Source organism: Oncorhynchus masou, chromosome 11, assembly GCF_036934945.1.
Source record: "Oncorhynchus masou masou isolate Uvic2021 chromosome 11, UVic_Omas_1.1, whole genome shotgun sequence".
Lineage (NCBI taxonomy): Eukaryota > Metazoa > Chordata > Actinopteri > Salmoniformes > Salmonidae > Oncorhynchus > Oncorhynchus masou.
In genome coordinates this window covers 50,842,354-50,864,700 of record NC_088222.1, presented here as the reverse complement: position 1 = coordinate 50,864,700, position 22,347 = coordinate 50,842,354, and the positions used below count along the sequence as shown (strand labels likewise).

Sequence of the window (22,347 nt, the reverse complement as noted above, 5' to 3'; positions counted from 1 at the left end):
TGCTCTCTCTGATACATAGTGATGCACACTTAAATCTCTCTCTTTCTGATAGTGACACACTATCTTGTATGCCTCTTCCACCTCACTACATCGTTTCTCATTACAATTCTTAAATTAAATAAACTCAAACATAGCCTTATCAATGTGAATTTTCTCACTTTTGCTTGAAGGTCCTTTCTGAACCTCTTCCGGAGGCAGGCTGCCTCTGAAAAAAGAAAAATGAACCCTTCTTCTAGAACACCAGGCAAGAATACAAAGGCCTGAAAACCTTTTATTCAGTCTACGGCTTCCTGGAAACCCGTCAGAAGCAGACACATCTCTGCAAGAGTCTGTCCCTGGGGGAAGATTGCAGTTAATGAATGTTTATTACTAGTTGTGTTGTATGAGTCAGATTTATTTATACATTTCATTTATCCTTCTCCAGTCCAATGCTGACACTGTAGTCGGCCTCATCGCTCCTGAAATGAGCGGGAGAGGAACCTTCAGGGCTGCCATAGTCAAACTTTAAGGACTTTGTTAAAGATGTGGAAACTGCAGGTGAGCGTCAGCCTTTGTATTTTTTTAATTGTTAACATTTAATGGTAATAAACCAACAGGGCTGGGAAGATAATGTGTTCAGTTGCTGATTACCAGTTTATAAATGGTAACATCTATTGGATTGCTCACCTAGTAACATAGTCCAATTACTTTGCCTTCAATAGCCAAAGCCAATATTTTTCACATTGACACCAGCAAACACACACCGGTAATTTTTTTCAGGAGGAATGGCGGAAAAGGAAGTGGCAGTGCATGGTGAGTTAGTAGGAGAGAAAGATGGACAAGAAGTGGAGCCATCCAGTTTAACAGTTCCCACTATCCCTATAGTTATGCCATCGCTGATGGGTCAGGGCGCCATAAGAAATTAGTTAAAGTATTTTATACAAATACTGTTTAAATGTAGGCCTTAGACACTCACTGTAAATAAGACAAAACAATATTTACCCTTTTTTTGACCTCATATAGCAAAGTGGCATATCCCACATTATGCTGAGCCGCAGGTCTATGGCCAATGAAGTGTCCGTCATTTTGTCAACAAAGCAGCACGGTGCATCGTCCAGAGACATTTATATTTTCCATAAAATGTTATAATTTTCAAACTAGTTTTCATTGGGACGGCAGATAAAGTAATCACTTACATATGAACATAGAATCCTAGTCATTACTACACCCAATTAATTGCATCACTTGACATTCTGTTGATAGTTTCTATTTGAAGGTTTAATTTCTGTTCAAAAGGATCACCGTTTACCATGTAGTTAAAAGTAGTGAGCTAGTAAGTTGTTCTGTAGCCTATTCGGTGTTGGACTGTGATATGCCTTTCATAGACTCCTAGTATGTCTGCACCCTAACACAATGCCATTGTGTTCTGGAACTGTTGCTTGCATAAATAACTTGTAACAATAGGATTGTATTATTACCTCTCACTACATAAAGGGACATGCAACCATTTACTCTGAGTTCTTCCCTGCAGCTCCTTGTTTGAAGACTATTCTATTATACAATTAAAATAGTCTGCCTGAATCTTTGGTTACTAATGTTGTGGAAAATTTTATCCAATCAAAAATACATAAAAATAAACAAATAACATTGAATAAAAAAATAGAATATTATTATTTATTTATTTTTTAAATAGGCCAATTGGTCTCATTTTGCTGCGAACACATTTCATAACACTACAGTAATTTAGAATTACTGGACTAGACTTATTCCTTGCGACAGTATCAAGCAGCGGTATAAGGATAATACAGCCAAATGTAGCAGCACATACTTCAAAACAGATGCATAAATATCTTGTCCATAGTCTCGAGATGGTGAGGTTGGGTCAATGGCTGCTTTGAGCAGTGTTATATCCTGGGCACTCCACTGGTGGGACCTCAATTCCCTGGCCATGCTCCTCCAGCAGGCAGGCATCGTCCAAGCTGTTTAAATCCTGAAAACATGGAACATCGTGTAACATTTACAACCACTTTTTTAAGTATTTTTAGATAAGACTTACATTTTCATAATGGCTCCTTTAAAATCTATACCTCAACATTTCCAGGGAATGTGACAGGATTCTGTACTTTCTCATAGCTGGTTGGGGGTCAGATTTTGCTCGGTGTGCAGAGGGTGTTTATCCCATCCATTGGTAAAGGTGTCTAGGTCTGCTTGGAGGCACACAGTGCGCACAGAATAGGTGACCCGTCAAACAGCCTTCAAGGGAGCCCTCATCTTCCAAACTGTAGGACATTGTAAAATGTTTGACACGGCGATCCACACATCCTACCATAACCGTTAGCATAGGAGAGAGCATTTGAAGCAACATAATGAAAAATTCAACATCATAGCCAGTCCTGTCCAACAACAAATGTTAACCTTTGAGCATAAGGAGATGTAATTGGTCAAAGTATTCTAAGGTACTTTGCATTTCTACTTCACCGTCTCCAGTTTAATTGACCTGTTTCAACCCCATCACTGTGCACTTTCACCATCCTGTGATGCTCATAATTGATTTAATCTGTAGTCTAATAAACTGCATGGTTTCCAGAGACATAGTAGGAGAACCACACAACACTATCATCACGTGACTCCAAGTTTACTTCGATATGATGGTTATTATATCAATATTGACACAAAGGCATTTCCACAGCCATTTCTCACACAATGAATTTTACCGGCAAGAACGCACCATGTCCAAACAAATGATCGGTCGGCATTTATCAAGTTGTACCGAAACTTTCTGTTTCCATCACAGCTGTCATCATTTTTTTATACAGTACTTGCATAAAAACTGAATGGAAACGTTGTCTATAAAGCACTCATTTGCAAAGCATTTAAATACATGCATGAAACAGCACAGCTTGTCTTCTCTACTCCGTGTAGGGATTATAATTTAGGTGTAGGCCACTTGTCTAAGTATAGTCTTAGTGAAATTTCAATAATGTGGTCATAATCTATGTATTCAGCACATACAAATAATGGTGGAAATGAATGTTGATTGTGAATGTTTTTACCAGAGATAAAGCTTCCCCTGCCACAACCACAGACATGAAACATGCATCTTGGGATGTCCACATTCTCCACTCCTTAGTCTGTCCTCACCCTAGATGCTGACAGACAGACACTGGGATTATAATAAAGACAATTGTTCGTCATATTTCAAGGTGTAATTCAGTCACTCTCCTCTGTGATGTATGAAACTTGGTCAACATAAATATATATTTGTCTTGATAGACAAGGCCTCAGGCAGACCTGGCATATGGTTTGATTCGAGACCATATACAAACAAGTGCCTGATTCTACACAGCACTTACTGAGGGAATGATGCGGTTACCTTAATGGAAAGCCAAGTTTCTCTACAGACTCCAGGAAGAAACTAATGGCAGTTGATGCTTTGTTGTTGGTTGCTGCACTGTGTACATGATCTATAGCACATCATTATGAAACTGATTGTGTAATACAAAAAAATAACATGTATATAAAAACAGCGGGGCCGTTGTATAATTCAAACCCATTTTGAATAGAAAGCATTGGATTATCCACATTAAGCCAGGCAAATGTCAAATACCATGGGAGGTCAATCGGTTAACTTTCTTGAGAAGCTGTCTATACCACCAAATATAAAAAGCCATATCTGTTGAAAGACCATTGGACAGTAGTGTATACTTGCGAAAGCAGGAGTCTGGCAGTAAAATACAGAGGCAGCATAGTATGGGCTAGGAGTTATGACTAAATGTGCACACCTGAGCAGAAAGGGGTTTTAGCTTACCTGATCAACGTGTGGTTGGTGTCCACATGTATGAGGGAAAGAGGACACCGAACAGAGTATGTTCTGACAACACAACCAAGTCGTGCCATTCTTTGCTGTATTCCTGCAGCATCGACATGATGCGCTGAGTCCCACACTCGGGTCCACTGACTCGATGACCCACTACTTTCAGACATTCTCTCGCCATCCTAATTGTGGTGAACTTGTCTTGATTGTGTCGACCAGATTGTCCAGCTCCTCATCTATCATTTGGCTGCATGTTCCCTCACCACGATACCGTATTTTTGCATTCTGCATTGGTCAGTTTGTGTTGAGATGCCAAGCAGTTGCAAGATACAGGCAGATCTATTTCAATCAGCTGTTGAAGGTGCTGTTCTGACAATCAGTTTAAGACGTCCCATTTCGCCATCCAACTCAACAACAATTGATGGGGCACATATTTATTCCATTGCAGCATTGACTAGACTATAAAGGTTGGGGAAACACTGCACTACCTTTTGTGGCAAGTCTACTTGATTTGCTAGTGAGCGGAGGATGGGTATAATTTGTGGAACGTTCCAACAGGAATCTGTTCCAAAAACTTTGTAAAGTACAAGCAACGTATACAAAGTAGCATGATCAATTCACCTAGCGAACTATAGCCGAATAGGCATCAACTCACCACGTAGCTTATTCTTAATGTTTGAAAACTTTTTCAGAATAAATGTGGTGAGTGAAAACTTCATGAAATAGCCCACTCCCTACACGGTACTTTATTCGGCCACTATACAACTTTGTATACGTTGTTTGTTGGCAACCTTATTTACTACGTTTTTGGAACAGATTCCTGTTGGAATGTTCCACAAATGATACCCACCCGTGAGCTGATAAATATAATCTCAATGGTGCTGACAAACTAAGTAATCAAGGACCAGAGGAAGGCATTGCATAGCCTGCTGTAATCTGTACAGGAGCGTCTCCATAATGTGCCTCCCCATAGACTGTGAGGACAGAAGGGAATTTGAATTTGAAATCATGTCAACCAAATAGCTGGTAACAGGCAATATTTGGCCTCGACTTCAGGTATTGGAATAGCTATTTAGGGTTGTCACGGTTCTCTCTCTCTCTCTCTCTCTCTCTCTCTCTCTCTCTCTCTCCCTCTCCCTCTCCCTCTCCCTCTCTCTCTCTCTCTCTCACACACACACACACACACATGCATTTCTTGCATAGCCTCTCTGGGTGTATGGCAATTTTATATTATGAAGAAAAACAAATTGCTCGCGCTGAAGACGTCTCTCGGTCCGCAAATACAGCACTAGTAAAGGTCCAATGCACTAAAAAGTTTGGCTGTTGCCACACACATACCTACTTGTTAACAAAATTAAGGAAGTTTCCTTTAAAGTTATTCTTAAATATTACCCTGCCAACCACTATATGAAGAAGTTTAAGGAAAACATACATTTTCCTAATTTTATATTCACAAATGTAAATTTACAAACAAAACACCACATCTTCTTACCTTACACAAATAAATTGAACGGTTTTTAAAGAAAATTAAATACTCTTCTGACAAAAAAGCTGTTAGAATTATAAGTGTATGTATGTCCCCTGAGGTCCTTCTGTAATGTGATATTGTACTAGCCCAATTGTCCTTTGTATATTATTTATATATACTTGTGTTCCCACATGTACTTCCTGTATTGATTTGTTGTTAATTTAAAAATAATATAATATATATATTTATATAATTTTAAAAATAGCATATGCAAAATGTATTCAATAGGATTGGTTGCTGGGAAAGTTGAACCGAAAACGATTTTTGCATTCGTTTTCAAATATTTTTTTAAATCAATTGTCATAGTGTTTTTCTCTCGCTTTAAAATGATTTGCTTACGAGTTTTTTGTTTTTGCTTTTGAAGTCTTATTTTTTGTTTACAATTCTATACATTTTGCATTCAATTATTTGTTTTTTGATTTCAACATCCATTATTTCACCCGTCCTCGAAAATATAATATTTACATTCTCAGCTTTATTTTTCATGTTCACGATTTATTTTATTTTGAATTCAATACATATGGCGTGAAATTGACCCCATACCAATTGATTCCCATTCACTCATTGACAGCGCTCCTTGTCCCAGTATCGCCCAGAATGCACCCCGCGGCCCTTTGACGACACGTCGACGACGTACGCAATGGGTGTTAATACGATTCCAATTGAGTTTTCCATCTCCTGTGGAGAGATGTACTGCTTGGATTCTTTACCTACAATAGAAATAAGCTGAAACATTTTTATGTAATTAATTTCATTATTCTTTTGGACAAATTTCATATTCACAAATGTAAATTTACAAACAAAATACCACGTTTTCTTACCTTACAAAAATAAATTGAACTGTAAGACACTTTAAGACAATTAAATACTCTACTAACAAAAAAGCTGTTCGAATTATAAGGTTATGTATGTCCCTTAAGGTCCTCGTGTAATGAATATTATTTATATATACTTGTGTTCCCACATGTACTTCCTGTAATGATTTGTTGTTAATAAAAAACATGTTTTCTTCGTTAAACCTCAGTGGTCATCCAAAAACGGGGTTTCCTCTAGATAACACAGCCACAAAGACAAATATTGTAAACATTTATGAAAACAAAAATCTTAGCAGTGTGGTTAAGGTTTGGTTTAAATTTTAAGAAGATAAATTGTAGAAATAGGCGGAGTTTATGACATTGTGGCTGTGTTAACTAGTGAAACCAAAACGTAATTTGTGGTGGCTGAAGTAAAAGGTAAATAACACAACATGATCTAAGAAAATTATAGCTAGTTGTGATAGTCATTTTATATATCTCGGCCAGTGACTGATTAGTCATGATAGATAGATATCTTATTATTAAAGAGGCACTTAGCTAAAGTTAGCTAATGTTACGTTAACGTCGTCAGCCCTTGAGATCAGGGCCTAGCTAGATTTGTTACATAGTCACTTTAGACTATGGTTCTCTAGTTGAAACCAAAAAACGTTAGCAAGGTAACTGTTAGCTAGCTAACGTTAGACGACTCTAATCAGCCTGCTAGCTAGCTAACTTACCTAATACCCATGTATTATTATTATTATTATGATGATGCTGCTCTATCCTGAAACGTTGTAAGAACTAGTTTATTTAACCTTGTTACCTCTCACTTTATCTTTAATGCTGTGTTCATTTGCTGGTGCTAAACGTCTCTGTATTATTGAAGCAATACTTAGCTAGCTATTTGGCAAAAAAAATGCCAATATACTACCAATCAAAATTATATTGGCTATCACGCAGAGCCTCACATGTTTTACTATTGTTGCCGCACAGGAATGTAAATGTCGGAGGACCAGGAAGCCCAGGAGGATGAGTTGCTTGCTCTAGCGAGTATTTACGATGAAGAGGAGTTTCACAGAGCCAAATCTGCACAGGGCGGTGAGATACAACTATGCCTTGAACTTCCTCCTAGTTTCAAGTTGATAGTCGATGGTAAGGCTGTTTACCTTCCTCTCCATTAATACTGAGTGTCCCTTTAAAATGAATCAACTGTCAATCAGCATTAAAACCTGAACAATCAAATGTGTTGTATGTTTCTGGCAGGAAACAAGCAGACCGAATATGACATATCTTTCCTACCTCCTCTGGTGCTTAACTTTGAACTTCCTGCTGACTACCCTTCTTCCTCATCTCCGGTCTATACACTAAGTTCCAAATGGCTGTCAAGGGACCAGGTGAGGTAGACCCATCAACATGACAAGAAATCACATAACATGTTTCAACAATATTCCCCTTGTCCTCTAGCTTGGAAACCCAACATTGAATTTTACGTTGGGCATAAATGAGCGTTTTGGATAAGGAACGATGTCCCTCACATGACCTCTACAAGCCAGAATGTTGAATATAATTATATTTTAACTTACTTTACCTGTTGTCTGAGCGGTTGGTCCTGTTGAAGGTAGTAAAGTCAGACAATATATCCTCAGGGAAAGTATGATTACATCAACTTTTCAAGGCGCTGGTAGTACATTCAGGTTTCTATTATGTGAAGCATGCACACAAGATGAAAATACATGCACGAGATGCATGCATACTTGCTAAGCTCGTGTACGTATTTACATGCTTCTATGCATGCTTCAGGTGGTAAAAATCGGAAAGCACTACCAGTGCTTTGAAAAGTTTATATAATTATACTTTCCTGTGGATATATTCTCACGTTCCTACCTGCAAAAGGACCAACCGCACGGACAACAGGTAAAGTAAGTTAAAATATAATTTTATTCAACATTCTGGTTGGTAGACGTCGTGAGAGGAAACCTTCCTGATCCAAACTCTCACTCATGTCCGATGTAGAATTCAACGTTGGGTCTACAGGCTCCTCACCAACCCTTCTCTTTCTCCCCCTCAGATGACTTCTCTATGCAAGCGCCTGGATGGGCTGTGGGAGGAGAACCAGGGCTGTGTTGTTCTCTTCACATGGATCCAGTTCCTTAAGGAGGAGGCCTTTGCCTTCCTCGACGTCAAGTCTCCCCTGGAGGTGGTCAAGGGGGGCAACGCTCCAGTGGAATGGAAGAGGAGCGAGGCTGGTGTGAAGCGGGCGGGGAGTCTAACCGGGGAGAATGATAAACTGGAGCCCCTGCTGGAGCTGGACCCCCGTGCTGTCCTGGTGGTTGACCCCCGTACTGATATCCTACCTCAGCTCCTGGACTTTGATGAAGCTCAGCGGCAGAAGGTGTTTGACGCCAAGGCGTTCTGCTGTGGTATCTGCTTCATGGAGAAGCTGGGCTCGGGCTGCCTGTGCTTTAAGGAATGCCAGCATGTGTACTGCAAGACCTGCATGACGGAATACTTCCAGATTCAGATCCGTGACGGCAACGTTCAGTGCCTTAACTGCCCCGAGCCCAAGTGCACCTCCTTGGCTACACCCTCACAGGTAACTTTGACTCTTGTGACATTAATGAGCTCTTGTGACAATCTTATGAGCACTGACTAATGCACTGCCCCTTTTACAGGTCAAGCTCCTTGTCGGGGAGGAGTTGTTTGCGCGTTATGACCGCCTTCTGCTTCAGTCCAGCCTGGATCTGATGGCTGACGTGGTGTACTGCCCTCGCCAGTCCTGCTGCCAGGCTGTGATGGTGGAGCCAGACACCACCATGGGCATTTGCCCTGCCTGCCAGTACGCCTTCTGCACCCTCTGCAAACGGGGATACCACGGCCTGTCCCACTGCAAGGTCACAGCAGGTAAAGGAAATAGTTTACATTGTATTACATAGTTTATATAGTATATTACCTGACAAGTAATGAGTTATATGCTGTGCACAGTCTATACACTAAAGATGATCAATCTAAATGTAGGTTAGAGTAATGGTTATGGTATTGAGAGTGGTCTCTACCTCCTGCCTTGTAGATGAGCTGCGAGGCCTGCGGGATGAGTATATATCTGCCAGTGCTGAGGGGAAGAAGTTCATGGAGCAGCGCTTTGGGAAGCGGGTCATCCAGCGTGCTGTGGAGGAATCCTTCAGCAGGGATTGGCTTAATGAGAACTGTAAAGGCTGCCCTCGCTGTGGCACTAATATACAGGTATGTTGCTCTCCGCACTACACAGCTTTATAACTAGTTAGTATGCATATGTTTTGCTGCTCCTACATGATTTTAATCTATCATCTTCTCTGTTCTGTCTTTATGTGTAGAAGGTTGATGGCTGCAACAAGATGACTTGCACCTCGTGTAAGCAGTACTTCTGCTGGCTGTGTCTGGGCCAGCTCACACGTGTCAACCCCTACAGCCACTTCAACAACCCCTCCTCGCCTTGCTTCAACCAGTGAGTGGCTTTGCTATGTCTGACAATTGGCTCTGTGTCCTTTTGAGGTGTAGGATACATAAGGATTATGCACAAAGGGGGGAATTCAGACGCGAGTTACATATGCATCAATTTAAATGTCACTTTTCTCTCTATGCATATTCTGAACTTGAATTTAAGCATGGGGAAATTACCAGTGCCAGCAAGGTAAGTATTTAGGGTGGAGATCAAAGAAACAGGTGTGGCAGAGGTGTGTCTACAGATGCATCCTATTCTAACCTCGACTTAATTCCCTAATATTTCCACCACTTTTTTATGCACGAGGAAACGGTGAATACAGTTGAGTTAACCTGCCGGTTCCAAGTGGAATCTACATAATTTTTTCCAATACACAGTTCCATGATCAGTGCAGGCAACTAGGGTATATATTTTTTTATACTATACATATTATAATTATATTGTAGGCTACACTACTTCCAACGTTACCATTGATGAACTTAATGTGTAAATTTTCAGAATGAATCAAACCACCATTTTTTCTTTCGTGCGGAAAAGGAGTGGCGCAGCGCCCTAAGTCCTTGAGGCGTCACTACAGACCCGGGTTCGATCCCAGGCTGTGATCGGGAGTCACATTTGGCCCAGCGCCGTCCGGGTTAGGGGAGGGTTTGGCTGGGGGGGGGCTTTTACTTGGCTCATCGCACTCTCGTGACTCCAAATCCATATGTATATACTTTTTATTTAACTAGGCATATCAGTTAAGAACAAATTCTTATTTACAATGACTTCTTTCCCCCGGGCCAAACCCTGATGACGCTGGGGCAGGTAGCCTAGTGGTTAGAGCATTGGACCAGTAACCGAAAGCTTGCTAGATCGAATCCCTGAGCTGACAGTTAACCCACTGTTCCCCGGGCGCCGAAGACATGGATGTCGATTATTGCAGCCCCCTGCAACTCTCTGATTCAGAGGGGTTGGGTTAAGTGCGGAAAACACATTTCAGTTGAATGCATTCAGCTGTACAACTGACTAGGTATCCCCCTTTCTCTTTCCAATTGTGCGCCGCCCTATGGGACTGCCTATCACGGCTGAATGTGATACAGCCTGGAATCGAACCAGGGACTGTTGTAACGCCTTAGACCGCTGCGCCACTCGGGAGCACTTATGTAATATTTGTTTTTGATTTTAAATCTATCCATGGGTTCTGAAACGGAGACAAATGTCCAAATGTTTTCATGGCTATCTTTATATATTCTGACCGCGTTCTCCATACATTCAAGTCTTGGGCCAATCAAATTAAATGAACACCGTATTTAAAGGGATTGCTTTAGATAAACTAACAAACTAATTGAACAAAAACTCACTGATGAAATTGTGTTTTCTGGGGTTGAATTAAATGTATTTAGTGCGCGCAAGGGAACCACGCCCGCAAACCTTGTTATGCACCTCCATAAGGTCATTCTAAATACCAACTACTGAAGTGCGTACGAAAGGCGTTCAAGTCTGAATCGGCCCCATAGAATGTCTATCTAACATTTTTTTTATTGGCTTCTTAATTAATGAGTAAAAATGACTAATTTCTTGTGTTTCTTTGTTGTTATTTTATAGGCTGTTCCAGGGTGTGGATATTGAGGAAGATGATGCCTTTTGGAGTGATGAAGAGGACTGATGTGCAATACCTCCCATGCGTGCTTCATTTGTATGCACTTTAACCGCCCATGGATTTAGCCAATACAATTTCTCACCATCATTGATCAGGCACTTACTTACCCAAAATATATCAGTCATTTCTGATAGTTGAATGGCTAGCGGAGAGCAATTCCAGTTAGAAGTAGGCACATTACCTTACTCCAAACAGCAGTCAAATACTCAGGGCCAGTATTTTTCTGAAAGAATACTCGTGAAGAGAGTGTGAGCGAGTGTACCAAAAACAAATGGGTTATAGTGTGTTTAGATGATTTGAACAGATAACGTTGGTATGTTTTATCAATCTCAATATGAAAAGGAAATTCAGGGATCCGGGGTTGAAATCTTTCGATCAAGAACAGAGGACAACATTTTGGGATAATGTTTGTACAATTTAATGTCTGTCCTTTAGAACCACTTTAATCATGATGAGTTAACTCTCTGTATACCCGGATACCATCCAAACCATGAGCTCACAGCTTAATGTAAAAAAAAAAAAGGGTGAATAAAGCTTTGCCAAATGTGACATTCATCCAATGGCCATCAAGAAATGATTTTTAGACACACTATTGTCCTTTTTTGCATGTTTTTGTTCCTTTTTCACCAAAATGTACACTTTATTTATCATGTAACATGATTTGTTTGAATGGGACACACTCAGGAGGAGGCTGGTGGGAGGGGTTATGATTATGGGCTCATTGTAATGGCTGGAATGGAATTAATACAACATGGATTGATACATGGTTTCCATATGTTTGATACAATTCCATTTACTCCATTCCAGCTATTACATTTACATTTACATTTAAGTCATTTAGCAGACGCTCTTATCCAGAGCGACGTACAAATTGGTGAATTCAACTTCTGACATCAGTGGAACAGCCACTTTACAATAGTTTACAATGTGCCCGTCCTCCTATTGCTCCTCCCACCAGCCTCCTCTGACGCACACTGTTGATTAGGTTAAATATTGCATTGTTTCAGTACAAAAGATATGTCCGTAACCACCCTGACATTTGCTAGTTACTACCTACTCACATTATGATCTTCATCAAAACTTTTCAGAAAGTGATGCTAATTTGGAAATGGACATCATTGTAAATCACATTCAAAATACATGTCCTGCTCTTAAAATAGTTACATTGTGCTTTCACTTTAATCTGTTAATGTTGAAGGGGGACAGTCTTTGATATTTGCAGTAGTCCTGAATTTAAAAAGTGTTGTAATAACCATAAACATACATAAATAACCATTTGGTTTTAGTGTTCATTCCCATGTTGGGGGTTTTAGGACATTCTTCATGTGTTCCTTTTCTCATTACATGTTATATGAAGTCACTCAGAAATGTACTCCCTTGTTTATTTTGTCACACTGTATTAAGAGAGAACATGTGATAACAGAATCACTTCCAGTCCATTCCTATACTTGCAAAAGTGCTTGTACCTTGATACCGCTGCATGCAATTATAGTTCCTTATATCTTGTCCCATAGTCGCACTCATCTGTTGGTAGAAATTCTGCCTTTTGGCATTGTTTTAATCAAAGTACTTACTCTTTTTAGTTATATTGCCTCCCTTGTAAGTTCACTGTTGGCTTTGCTGACTGCTGAATTAGTGATGAGATGAGACCCATCCGAAGGACGCAACCTTTCCAACGAGAACATACAATGCCTTTTCCTTCCACAAGAGAGTGCAAGGGCTGTGCTGTCATTGTCTTTAACACAGAAGGCATTGCTGAGTCAAACAGGTGGCAGAGGAAACCAAGAATGATTGTTGGTCCAAAATGACTGAACTAACATGAGGTGTTAGACATGTTGCTGATTATGGTTACATTCTGAAATCAAATATTCTGACTTCGATTAAATCCTGATCACGTAATCAGCCTCTTATTGAAGGCAACCTTCGATTTTAGAATGCAAACATATTTTAATTTCCTGTCATGAGTTTAACAGATGTGTATTAAAACATGTTTTGGATTTATGCCACTCATCTACAAAATGTTTGAGAATTGAGAGCATTGTTGTAACTGTGTGTCGTGATATTACAGACACAGACTACAATGTAACTGTTGTCTTTAATTCAACTGGCCCCTTTAATCTGTCCTTCAGCAGGAACACAGCTTCCCTGTTCTCCATGCCTATCAAGGGACCTTATTTATTACACACAATAGTTGATCTTATTTATACACACTATTACCATGCGTTTCCACTTGGGAAGGGGACAGGGTGATGGAGGGACAGGACACAGAGACAGGAGAAGAACAAAACAGTACTAAAGAAACAAAGAGAGTCCATGTTGTAGCAAGTGATTCAAAAGCCATCAGTACAACACAGTTTAATCCCTTTGGCTAAAGTTGCTGACAGTGGATAACCCTTTAAAATGGCCCCTGTCATGCCTCGTGGTATAGGAGCGCCCCCCCAGCATGTTAGTAAAGATTTGTGCTTTCAAGCGGGCCAGTTCCACACGCACAAATTTGGCCACAGGACTGAATCCCCTTAGCTGCCCCAAACCCACAGACCACTTCTCTTTATACGCCGGTGAGCAGGCCAAAGCTGAACAAGGTCAGTAAATATATGATGAGTAGCTTGCGTCGATGGCGAGATACTGATTAGATGATAGTGTCAATCAAAACCTGAATGTTGAACTAAAACTGTTGATGTAATAATTTTAGCTTGAAATTGGCTCTTTTTTTGGTGTGTTGATTATCAGTTCACTGAATTATTCAGTGATAACATGTCTGGAAATGTATTATTTAGTTAATTGTCATACACTTAATCTGTTTACCTTGATGAACACAGAATTATTTTTCTCCATGATAACTTCATTGACCAATAAATGTGTTAATTCAATTTTATGGAGGGTATAAAAAAAGATTAGGATATTTACCACATTTAGTAGGCCTATGTGTAAATCATATATTGAGAAGATGTATAATGTACAGATGTTGGAATGCAGGATTGACAACACCATTCAGAGTTGTATAGCAACGTAAGCATAGGAGTCACTGTACATGATGTGATATTTCTTCACACCAGAGGAACCTGACCCAGTCAGCTGTAGCCTGCAGAGTACAGAGGGACCAACCAGTCACATCATGATTGAAGCTGACCGAGAGCTATCAGCCATGGTGCAGGATATATGGGATAAAGATGTCAACAGACTGAAACCAGGGACAGACTACCGGATCTCTCTGCAGGTAGCAAAACTGAAAATGATCCAAATGGCACTACTGTATGTGGATGTTTAAAAAAATATATATATATACACATCATTCCCATGACAAATTGTACAGAGGCGTTTTACTCCAAATGAACTAATGGATGTTTTTGCACAACATCCTGAGGCCACAAGCATTGTTTGATGAGGAAGGTCAGAGCACATTGAACAAATCTAGACCTCTAAAATGCTCTAGATTGTTGCTCTGTGGTGTCTTTCTGAAGGACACAATAGCATGTTAGACACTGTGCCACAGACAGAGAGAGAGAGAGAATGCAAGTCAAGTGAAAACATGCTGCTGTTGTTAGAATTTCCTGTCTCTCATAAACAAAACACTGGAGTTGCAGCTTTATAGGGAACTGGGTCATGTTTCTTTTCCATCAAGGGGTTACAATGTAAAAAAATAAAAAATATTTATTCCTGGATCATTGGTGGGAGTGCTTAGACATTTGGAATACTGTATGTAACTGATTTGCTCTTCCTCTGATGTGTTTTGTGCAGGGGAAAGCTGGGCTTGTGAATGCTGACATGAATGATGACATGAATGATGACAATGATGGAGCCGGATATCCTCTGTTCTCATTTGTCGATGAACGCATTTTCAAAAAGGAGTCTTTCTTAGGTAAGGGCCTGACGTGTGAGGGTTAGAGCTTTGGGATCAACTTTTGCCTTCAACCATACAGTTTCCTGTGTGTTATCATTATTTTCCTTTTGAAATTCTGCCATATTTGCAATGTATTACATAAGCAGAGAGTAGCAGGAGTTCGAGTATAATTGAACAAAGTGGCGATTTTAGCATGAAAATCTTGGTGAAGCAAACTCAATTTTTTTATGCATGCCAGCAAAGCCACAACACTAACAATACATTAATTGCACTATAACAGTGACAAGCGGTGCCCACAAACTGTTAGGTCCTACATAAAGCTGTCCCAACAGCAGAGCTTTCTTTCCAATACCAAGGAGTGAATCCTTACCACTGCTACACCTGGCTATCGGCATAGCCTTGTCTGGCAGCGAAACAGTTAGTTTAGCCTTGTTTACTGCATTTTTTAAAAACATAGCTGATATGGCTGACTTGCTTAAACAAATGTGGGTTGTGGCATAAGGGAACGATAAGCGGATAAGAGGCAATCTGTAATTTCGATTAAGACATTAATGAGCGAGCTAAGACGGACTTAGTCAATATAAATATTTGTTCAACACTTTTGAAATGTAAACGACAGATTTCAGAACATGGGCTATTCTTACAGTATTCTCCCTGTACACCAAGTCAGAACCATAGGATAAATAAAGGAACCATAGGATAAATAAAGGGGGCATATAAGCAAACAATGAAAGCTCTAATAATATTCAATTATGATATTTCTCTAAAACAGGCTATAGGCTACACGTGCAACACCAAGTCAGAACAGTAGGCTAAGTTATGAGGGGGAAAGGGATACAATTATTAGGGTGAGGCACATGGGCCTCTAACAGCTTACTACACAACATACACCTAGTATTACTTTCTTAGCTACAGTATACAGTGGGGCAAAAATGTATTTAGTCAGCTACCAATTGTGCAAGTTCTCCCACTTAAAAAGATGAGAGAGGCCTGTCATTTTCATCATAGGTACACTTCAACTATGACAGACAAAATGAGAAAAAAAATCCAGAAAATCACATTGTAGGATTTTAAATGAATTTATTTGCAAATTATGTTGGAAAATAAGTATTTGGTCAATAACAAAAGTTTATCTCAATTCTTTGTTATATACCCTTTGTTGGCAATGACAGAGGTCAAACGTTTTCTGTAAGTCTTCACAAGGTTTTCACACACTGTTGCTGGTATTTTGGCCCATTCCTCCATGCAGATCTACTCTAGAGCAGTGATGTTTTGGGGCAGTTGCTGGGCAACACAGACTTTCAACTCCCTCCAAAGATTTTCTATGGGGTTGAGATCTGGAGACTGGCTAGGCCACTCCAGGACCTTGAAATGCTTCTGACTGTTCAAAACGTATTTCACCAGTCGGAGCTAGTTTTTTTCAGAGTTTCCAGTTGTCTTGAACTCACTGAAGTACGATATTTCTGAGTTTCCAGTTGTTTTGGACGCGGTAGAAGTCACCTGGATTAACAGCATGGCCACTGTATTCAACCTTTTCTGGCCCATGGTGTTGCATGTGAATGTTTATCCTTTTAAGCTTTGAAAAGAGACCCTTAAACCCAGACTTGGACCACAAACCCTCTCCACTGAATAGAAGGCTAGTGATTGCTTTGCAACGCTTGCAGTTAGCCACCGATTCCTTCCAAAACACTCAATGTTGGATTTGCAATTTCTGACTTGTTGTATAATGTTTATTTCCAATGGCCGATGAGCACCGATACGATATATCTATAATTTCTCTTCATATGACAAGGATTGAAGAATTTGCCAGTAGATTGTCAACTTGATTCATGACGATGACTGCTTGTCTAGCTTGCTAGCTAAGATTTTGAAGGTATGATGTTGACATGATCAGTCCAATCAAAGCTACCGGTAGATATAACGTGAGCTGACATCATTTTATCTGATGCCAATGGCCTTAAACCTTCTTGGATGGGCACTTCTAATGTAAATCTATGCAGCACCCAAGGGGCTTGAATTTTCGAGCTTTTTTGCAGTGATGCCAATTATGGTGTAACTAGAGAACATTACCAACCTCTATGGTCTGTATTTTCCACTGGCTGCCCTACAACCACAGAAAGCACTGAGCTAATCTCAAACACCTGCATTTTTGATCTGCCTTACTCAAGAAAGCAAAAAAGACACCATGTTTGTATGCAGCTTTATTAACTCAATTATGTATTTTTTTATATTGTTTGCAAACTGATATGTGACACGTACTAATACCAAAATAACATGCAAAACTGGCAACAAAACAGGTGGGGCTCAGCCCTACCTGAATGATGGGTCACCACTGATTGAACATGATACAACAGGATGTGTACTGACTTCAGTGGGAGTGGATAGACAAAACAAACTAGTCCTGTCAGCAAACATGTCCACATTGGCACGATGTAGGGGCTAAAATATTGGCCTCATGTAGGCTGCCCACATTGGGCCGATGTGCCTTTAACCCATAAACTCCACATTGGCCCCAGGGCAGGTGGGCGCAAGGGCAGGCCTCACGTCACTTGAAATAAGCCCACCCTTTTGGATCGGCTGCAAGTTACATTGTGTCAGAAAGATAACAAAGTTGTTACTGTCATACATATTTTTACCAGAGAAAAATCAGTTTATCTTATGTCATATGCACTTATCTAAGGTTGCGTTTACAACAGGTAGTCCAATCCTTATCTTTTTTCCACCAATTAGCCTTTTTACTAATCACATCAGATCTTTTTCTAAGCTGATCTGATTAGTCAGATGACCAAATAGTGAAAGCAAGATCAGAATTGGTCTGCCTGTGTAAACACAGCCACTTCATCACTGGCAGTGTACAATGTACATTTTTTGTTGATTTCACACAACAGAATACTTAAACTGGAATAACACTCAGTAATGGTTGCACAAAAATAACTTGTGAACGTTTAGCTATACGTTTATAACTGGAAAAAAATAGAATTAAAAGATAATTGGCTGTAAAGTTCTGAACCCTCATTAGTTTGAATGGTGTCAGGCATTTTTATTTTGTATTATTTTTTACTTAACAACATGAAATGGGGTATTTGTACACCACGCCTGCAAATATTCTAATGAGCCCCTACTTCTACATTATGTTGTGGGCTTGCCTGTGCTGGGCTTGGTGTAGACTAGCCTGTGCTGGGCTTGGTGTAGGCTAGCCCGTGTTGGACTGGTGTGGGCTTGGTGTAGGCTAGCCCGTGTTGGTCTGGTGTGGGCTAGCCCATGTTGGTTATTGTGTGGGGTGGCCCATGTTGGGCTGGTGTCCACTAGTTTGCTGGGTTGGTGTAGGCCAGCCCGTGTCGGGCTGGTTTGGACTTGGTGTGGGCTAGGCCATGTTGGGATTGTTGTGGGCTAGCCCATGTTGGGCTGATTTGGGCTAAGTGTGGGATAGCCCCTGCCCAACTTGCCCAACAAATACCCACATGGGGCCAATGAGGTCATGTTTGCTGGGATCTTACAAGATCAGAACACACGCTACACTCTAAACTAAATTGAATGTCTTCTTCCAGCCTTTATCTCTCTACTGGATAACTATGAAAGTGATACGGGTGAGCCTGAGATTGTAACCCCAGAGGAGGAAGCAGAAAACCACAAGTTTCTGGACTGCATGCTTCGAACGCCCACCATGAAGGTACCAGTTAAAACATATGGTGGAGAGGTCGATAAAAAGAAAACTGTATTTATTTGATCAGATGAAAAGGAACATAAGTCAAATCACAGATACAGATCAGAAAAAGTTTTATTTTTATTTTTAAATGTATGCGACATCAATTTACAGGGAGAACCATGGCCAAATTGGAACGTCAACAGCGAAAGTGAGTCAATCAACATCCCATGATTGAAATTGTCTTCATATGTTTCTCTCATTTTTAGATTGCACATAAGTACCTAGTAGAGAAACAGCTCTCCCCAGAGGGATTACCGGAATTCAAGAAGCAGCTCTACCGTATCTGGTTTGAGCTGTACGCCAGACGAGGAGCTAGCAAGTGGGTGGAACTCTCCTCTACGTAACTATTACTTTTCAGATGTCAAAATAATTCATCATTATGCTGCTAAATGTTTTCTCCTCCCTGGTTAGGGTTAGGCTCAGTCAATATACAATCCATTCACAATTAGAGAAAGCTGTATCATCACCTCAGACTCTCTTTTCCTTTGTCTTTATGCCAGTCTATTCAAATGGCAGAGTGTGGACGTGCAGCTCAAGATTGGACTTGAGTCTGACTCAAGCCACACATTTGATTATTTGAGACTTGACTTGGCAGGAAAGAACTTGAAACTTGACTTGGACTTGGAGCCTCAAGACTCGGGACTCGATTTTGACTTGAGACTGATGACTCGAAAGGATTGTTTAAAAATGCCTGTTTCTGTACCGCTTTGTCAGAATTGTATATCTTATTTTACTGTATGAAACAAATGGAAATGGCTGACCGCTATTTCATTCAATGAGTAGATGAAAGACAGCTACTTGAACATTAGTCCTTCTTCTCTGACAGAGTTCAGTGTGTCAAATCGGAGGGTCTGTTGTCCGGGCCTCTGGCAGTCTCTATGGGGGTGCCACAGGGTTCAATTCTTGGACCGACTCTCTTCTCTGTATACATCAATTATGTCAGTCTTGATGCTGGTGAGTCTCTGATCCACCTCTACGCAGACGACACCATTCTGTAAACTTCTGGCCCTTCTTTGGACACTGTGTTAACAACCCTCCAGGCGAGCTTCAATACCATACAACTCTCCTTCCGTGGCCTCCAATTGCTCTTAAATACAAGTAAAACTAAATGCATGCTCTTCAACCGATCGCTGCCTGTACCTGCCCGCTTGTCCAACATCACTACTCTGGACGGTTCTGACTTAGAATATGTGGACAACTACAAATACCTAGATATCTGGTTAGACTGTAAACTCTCCTTCCAGACTCACATCAAACATCTCCAATCCAAAGTTACATCTAGAATTGGCTTCCTATTTTGCAACAAAGCATCCTTCACTCATGCTGCCAAACATACCCTTGTAAAACTGACCATCCTACCAATCCTCGACTTCAGCGATTTACAAAATAGCCTCCAATACCCTATTCAATAAATTGGATGCAGTCTATCACAGTGCCATCCGTTTTGTCACCAAAGCCCCATATACTACCCACCACTGCGACCTGTAAGTTCTCGTTGGCTGGCCCTCGCTCCATACTCCACGCCAAACCCACTGGCTCCAGGTCATCTACAAGACCCTGCTAGGTAAAGTCCCCCCTTATCTCAGCTCGCTGGTCACCATAGCATCACCCACCTGTAGCAAGTGCTCCAGCAGGTATATCTCTCTGGTCACCCCCAAAACCAATTCTTCCTTTGGCCGCCTCTCCTTCCAGGTCTCTGCTGCCAATGACTGGAACGAACTACAAAAATCTCTTAAACTGGAAACACTTATCTCCCTCACTAGCTTTAAGCACCAGCTGTCAGAGCAGCTCACAGATTACTGCACCTGTACATAGCCCATCTATAATTTAGCCCAAACAACTACCTCTTTCCCTACTGTATTCATTTATTTTGCTCCTTTGCACCCCATTATTTCTATCTCTACTTTGCACATTCTTCCACTGCAAATCAACCATTCCAGTGTTTTACTTGCTATATTGTATTTACTTCGCCACCATGGCCTTTTTTGCCTTACCTCCCTTATCTCACCTCATTTGCTCACATTGTATATAGACTTATTTTTCTACTGTATTATTGACTATGTTTGTTTTACTCCATGTGTAACTCAGTGTTGTTGTATCTGTCTAACTGCTTTGCTTTATCTTGGCCAGGTCACAATTGTAAATGAGAACTTTTTCTCAATTTGCCTACCTGGTTAAATAAAGGTTAAATAAAAAAATAAATAAAAAAAATAGTCATTATATCTTGGGGAAAAAATTACCAAATGAAACTAGAGGCTAGAGACTTGGGGAAAAAAACACTTGTTACTCGACTCGACTTGATTTGAGATTACTATGCATGATTTGGACTTGATTTGAGATTACTATGCATGATTTGGACTTGATTTGAGATTACTATGCATGACTTGGACTTGATTTGAGATTACTATGCATGATTTGGACTTGATTTGAGATTACTATGCATGATTTGAACTTGATTTGAGATTACTATGCATGATTTGAACTTGATTTGAGATTACTATGCATGATTTGAACTTGATTTGAGATTACTATGCATGATTTGGACTTGATTTGCACTTAGCTTTGTTTATTCCTCGGGGGAGAAGGAGAGTAGCCTATTATTTTCAGTAGTTAACACTTATACTGTATGTTAACATGCAGATTGTGCTGTAATTTCATCATGTGCACTACCACTCAAGTGGTGGATGAGCTTCCATTAGACCTGCCCAATATCATCCCTTCAGAAAGAGGGTGTAAAATCAGTAGTCTGCATTCCAGCCTCATGATGTTCTCCCATGTTCCTCCAGGCCAGACTCCTCAGGGTTTGAGCATGTCTTTGTCGGAGAGACCAGAGGGGGCCGCACAGTCATCGGCTTTCATAACTGGATTCAGTTGTATTTGCAAGAAAAGCTGGGACACATTGATTACAAAGGCTACAGTGTGAACGCAAATTCCCCCCAGGTTAGATTAAAACAAATACTGAAATTATGAATGTATCTTTTGATTATCATGTAGAATCAGTTGTGTGACTGTGATGAGATGGTAGTTAACATTTCCAGGGCATTTCTTTGGAAATTATGTGAGAACTTTCAAACCTATTGAATGACTGTCCCATGGGTGTAGGCCTCTATGTCTTTATTGTTGTCTCCCTCTTCTCTCTTTTATTTAAAAACCAGCCTGACGAGAACAAGCATATCCTGGCACTACAGTTCAGTTGGAAGAATGGAATTAAACCCAAAGGCAGCATCTTCGTTGGTGTCAGTCCTGAATTTGAGTTTGCCCTTTATACCCTGTGTTTCCTGGTCTCACCCAATGAGCGTGTCAAAGTGTTCTTCAGTATCTATGAGGTGGATATTGTCTGTCACCACTACAACCAGAAGCATATTGGCACAACTTACCCTGTTCTTGTGAAATATCAAAATGAACCAAAAAAACAATAAAACTAATCAAACAGGACTCAAATACACTCTCACCCAAGTGTCATGAGTATTGTTTTAGTCTTTTTTATTTTTAAATAAAGATACAATACATCTTACAAGAATACGTGTTATGTTGCTGTATTCATTAATTGCTGAACTAAAAGAACTGG

The 22,347-nt window shown here is 40.3% G+C and overlaps 2 protein-coding genes and 1 long non-coding RNA gene across 3 annotated transcripts; 2 read left to right on the top strand and 1 right to left on the bottom strand.

The window, feature by feature from the left end:
* Positions 1-1,743: 1,743 nt before the first annotated feature.
* Positions 1,744-3,409, bottom strand: LOC135548005 (uncharacterized). Its single transcript, XR_010456757.1, has 3 exons — positions 3,033-3,409; positions 2,067-2,258; positions 1,744-1,969 (listed from the first exon to the last, which is right to left on the bottom strand). It is a non-coding gene; the product is annotated as an uncharacterized LOC135548005 (long non-coding RNA).
* Positions 3,410-6,457: 3,048 nt separating this feature from the next.
* LOC135548807 (E3 ubiquitin-protein ligase RNF14-like) lies at positions 6,458-12,738 on the top strand. The gene is made up of 8 exons (XM_064978742.1): positions 6,458-6,553; positions 7,109-7,267; positions 7,379-7,509; positions 8,184-8,708; positions 8,788-9,016; positions 9,183-9,355; positions 9,466-9,596; positions 11,178-12,738. Exons 2-8 carry the CDS (start codon positions 7,117-7,119, stop codon positions 11,236-11,238), a joined length of 1,401 nt encoding a protein of 466 aa, XP_064834814.1. The 5' UTR covers positions 6,458-6,553; positions 7,109-7,116; the 3' UTR covers positions 11,239-12,738.
* Positions 12,739-14,347: 1,609 nt separating this feature from the next.
* Positions 14,348-22,198, top strand: endou2 (endonuclease, polyU-specific 2). The gene is made up of 6 exons (XM_064977201.1): positions 14,348-14,449; positions 14,971-15,091; positions 18,622-18,743; positions 18,986-19,098; positions 21,566-21,719; positions 21,935-22,198. Exons 1-6 carry the CDS (start codon positions 14,348-14,350, stop codon positions 22,196-22,198), a joined length of 876 nt encoding a protein of 291 aa, XP_064833273.1.
* Positions 22,199-22,347: the final 149 nt, after the last annotated feature.

Excerpts from the sequence above, each read along its gene's own strand:
- LOC135548807 (XM_064978742.1), top strand. The coding sequence starts at position 7,117 with ATGTCGGAGGACCAGGAAGCCCAGGAGGATGAGTTGCTTGCTCTAGCG. Across the intron at positions 9,356-9,465 it reads GCTGTGGCACTAATATACAG|AAGGTTGATGGCTGCAACAA; the intron begins GTATGTTGCTCT and ends CTTTATGTGTAG. Across the intron at positions 9,597-11,177 it reads TCCTCGCCTTGCTTCAACCA|GCTGTTCCAGGGTGTGGATA; the intron begins GTGAGTGGCTTT and ends GTTATTTTATAG.
- endou2 (XM_064977201.1), top strand. The coding sequence starts at position 14,348 with ATGATTGAAGCTGACCGAGAGCTATCAGCCATGGTGCAGGATATATGG. Across the intron at positions 14,450-14,970 it reads ACTACCGGATCTCTCTGCAG|GGGAAAGCTGGGCTTGTGAA; the intron begins GTAGCAAAACTG and ends TGTTTTGTGCAG. Across the intron at positions 21,720-21,934 it reads TGAACGCAAATTCCCCCCAG|CCTGACGAGAACAAGCATAT; the intron begins GTTAGATTAAAA and ends TTTAAAAACCAG.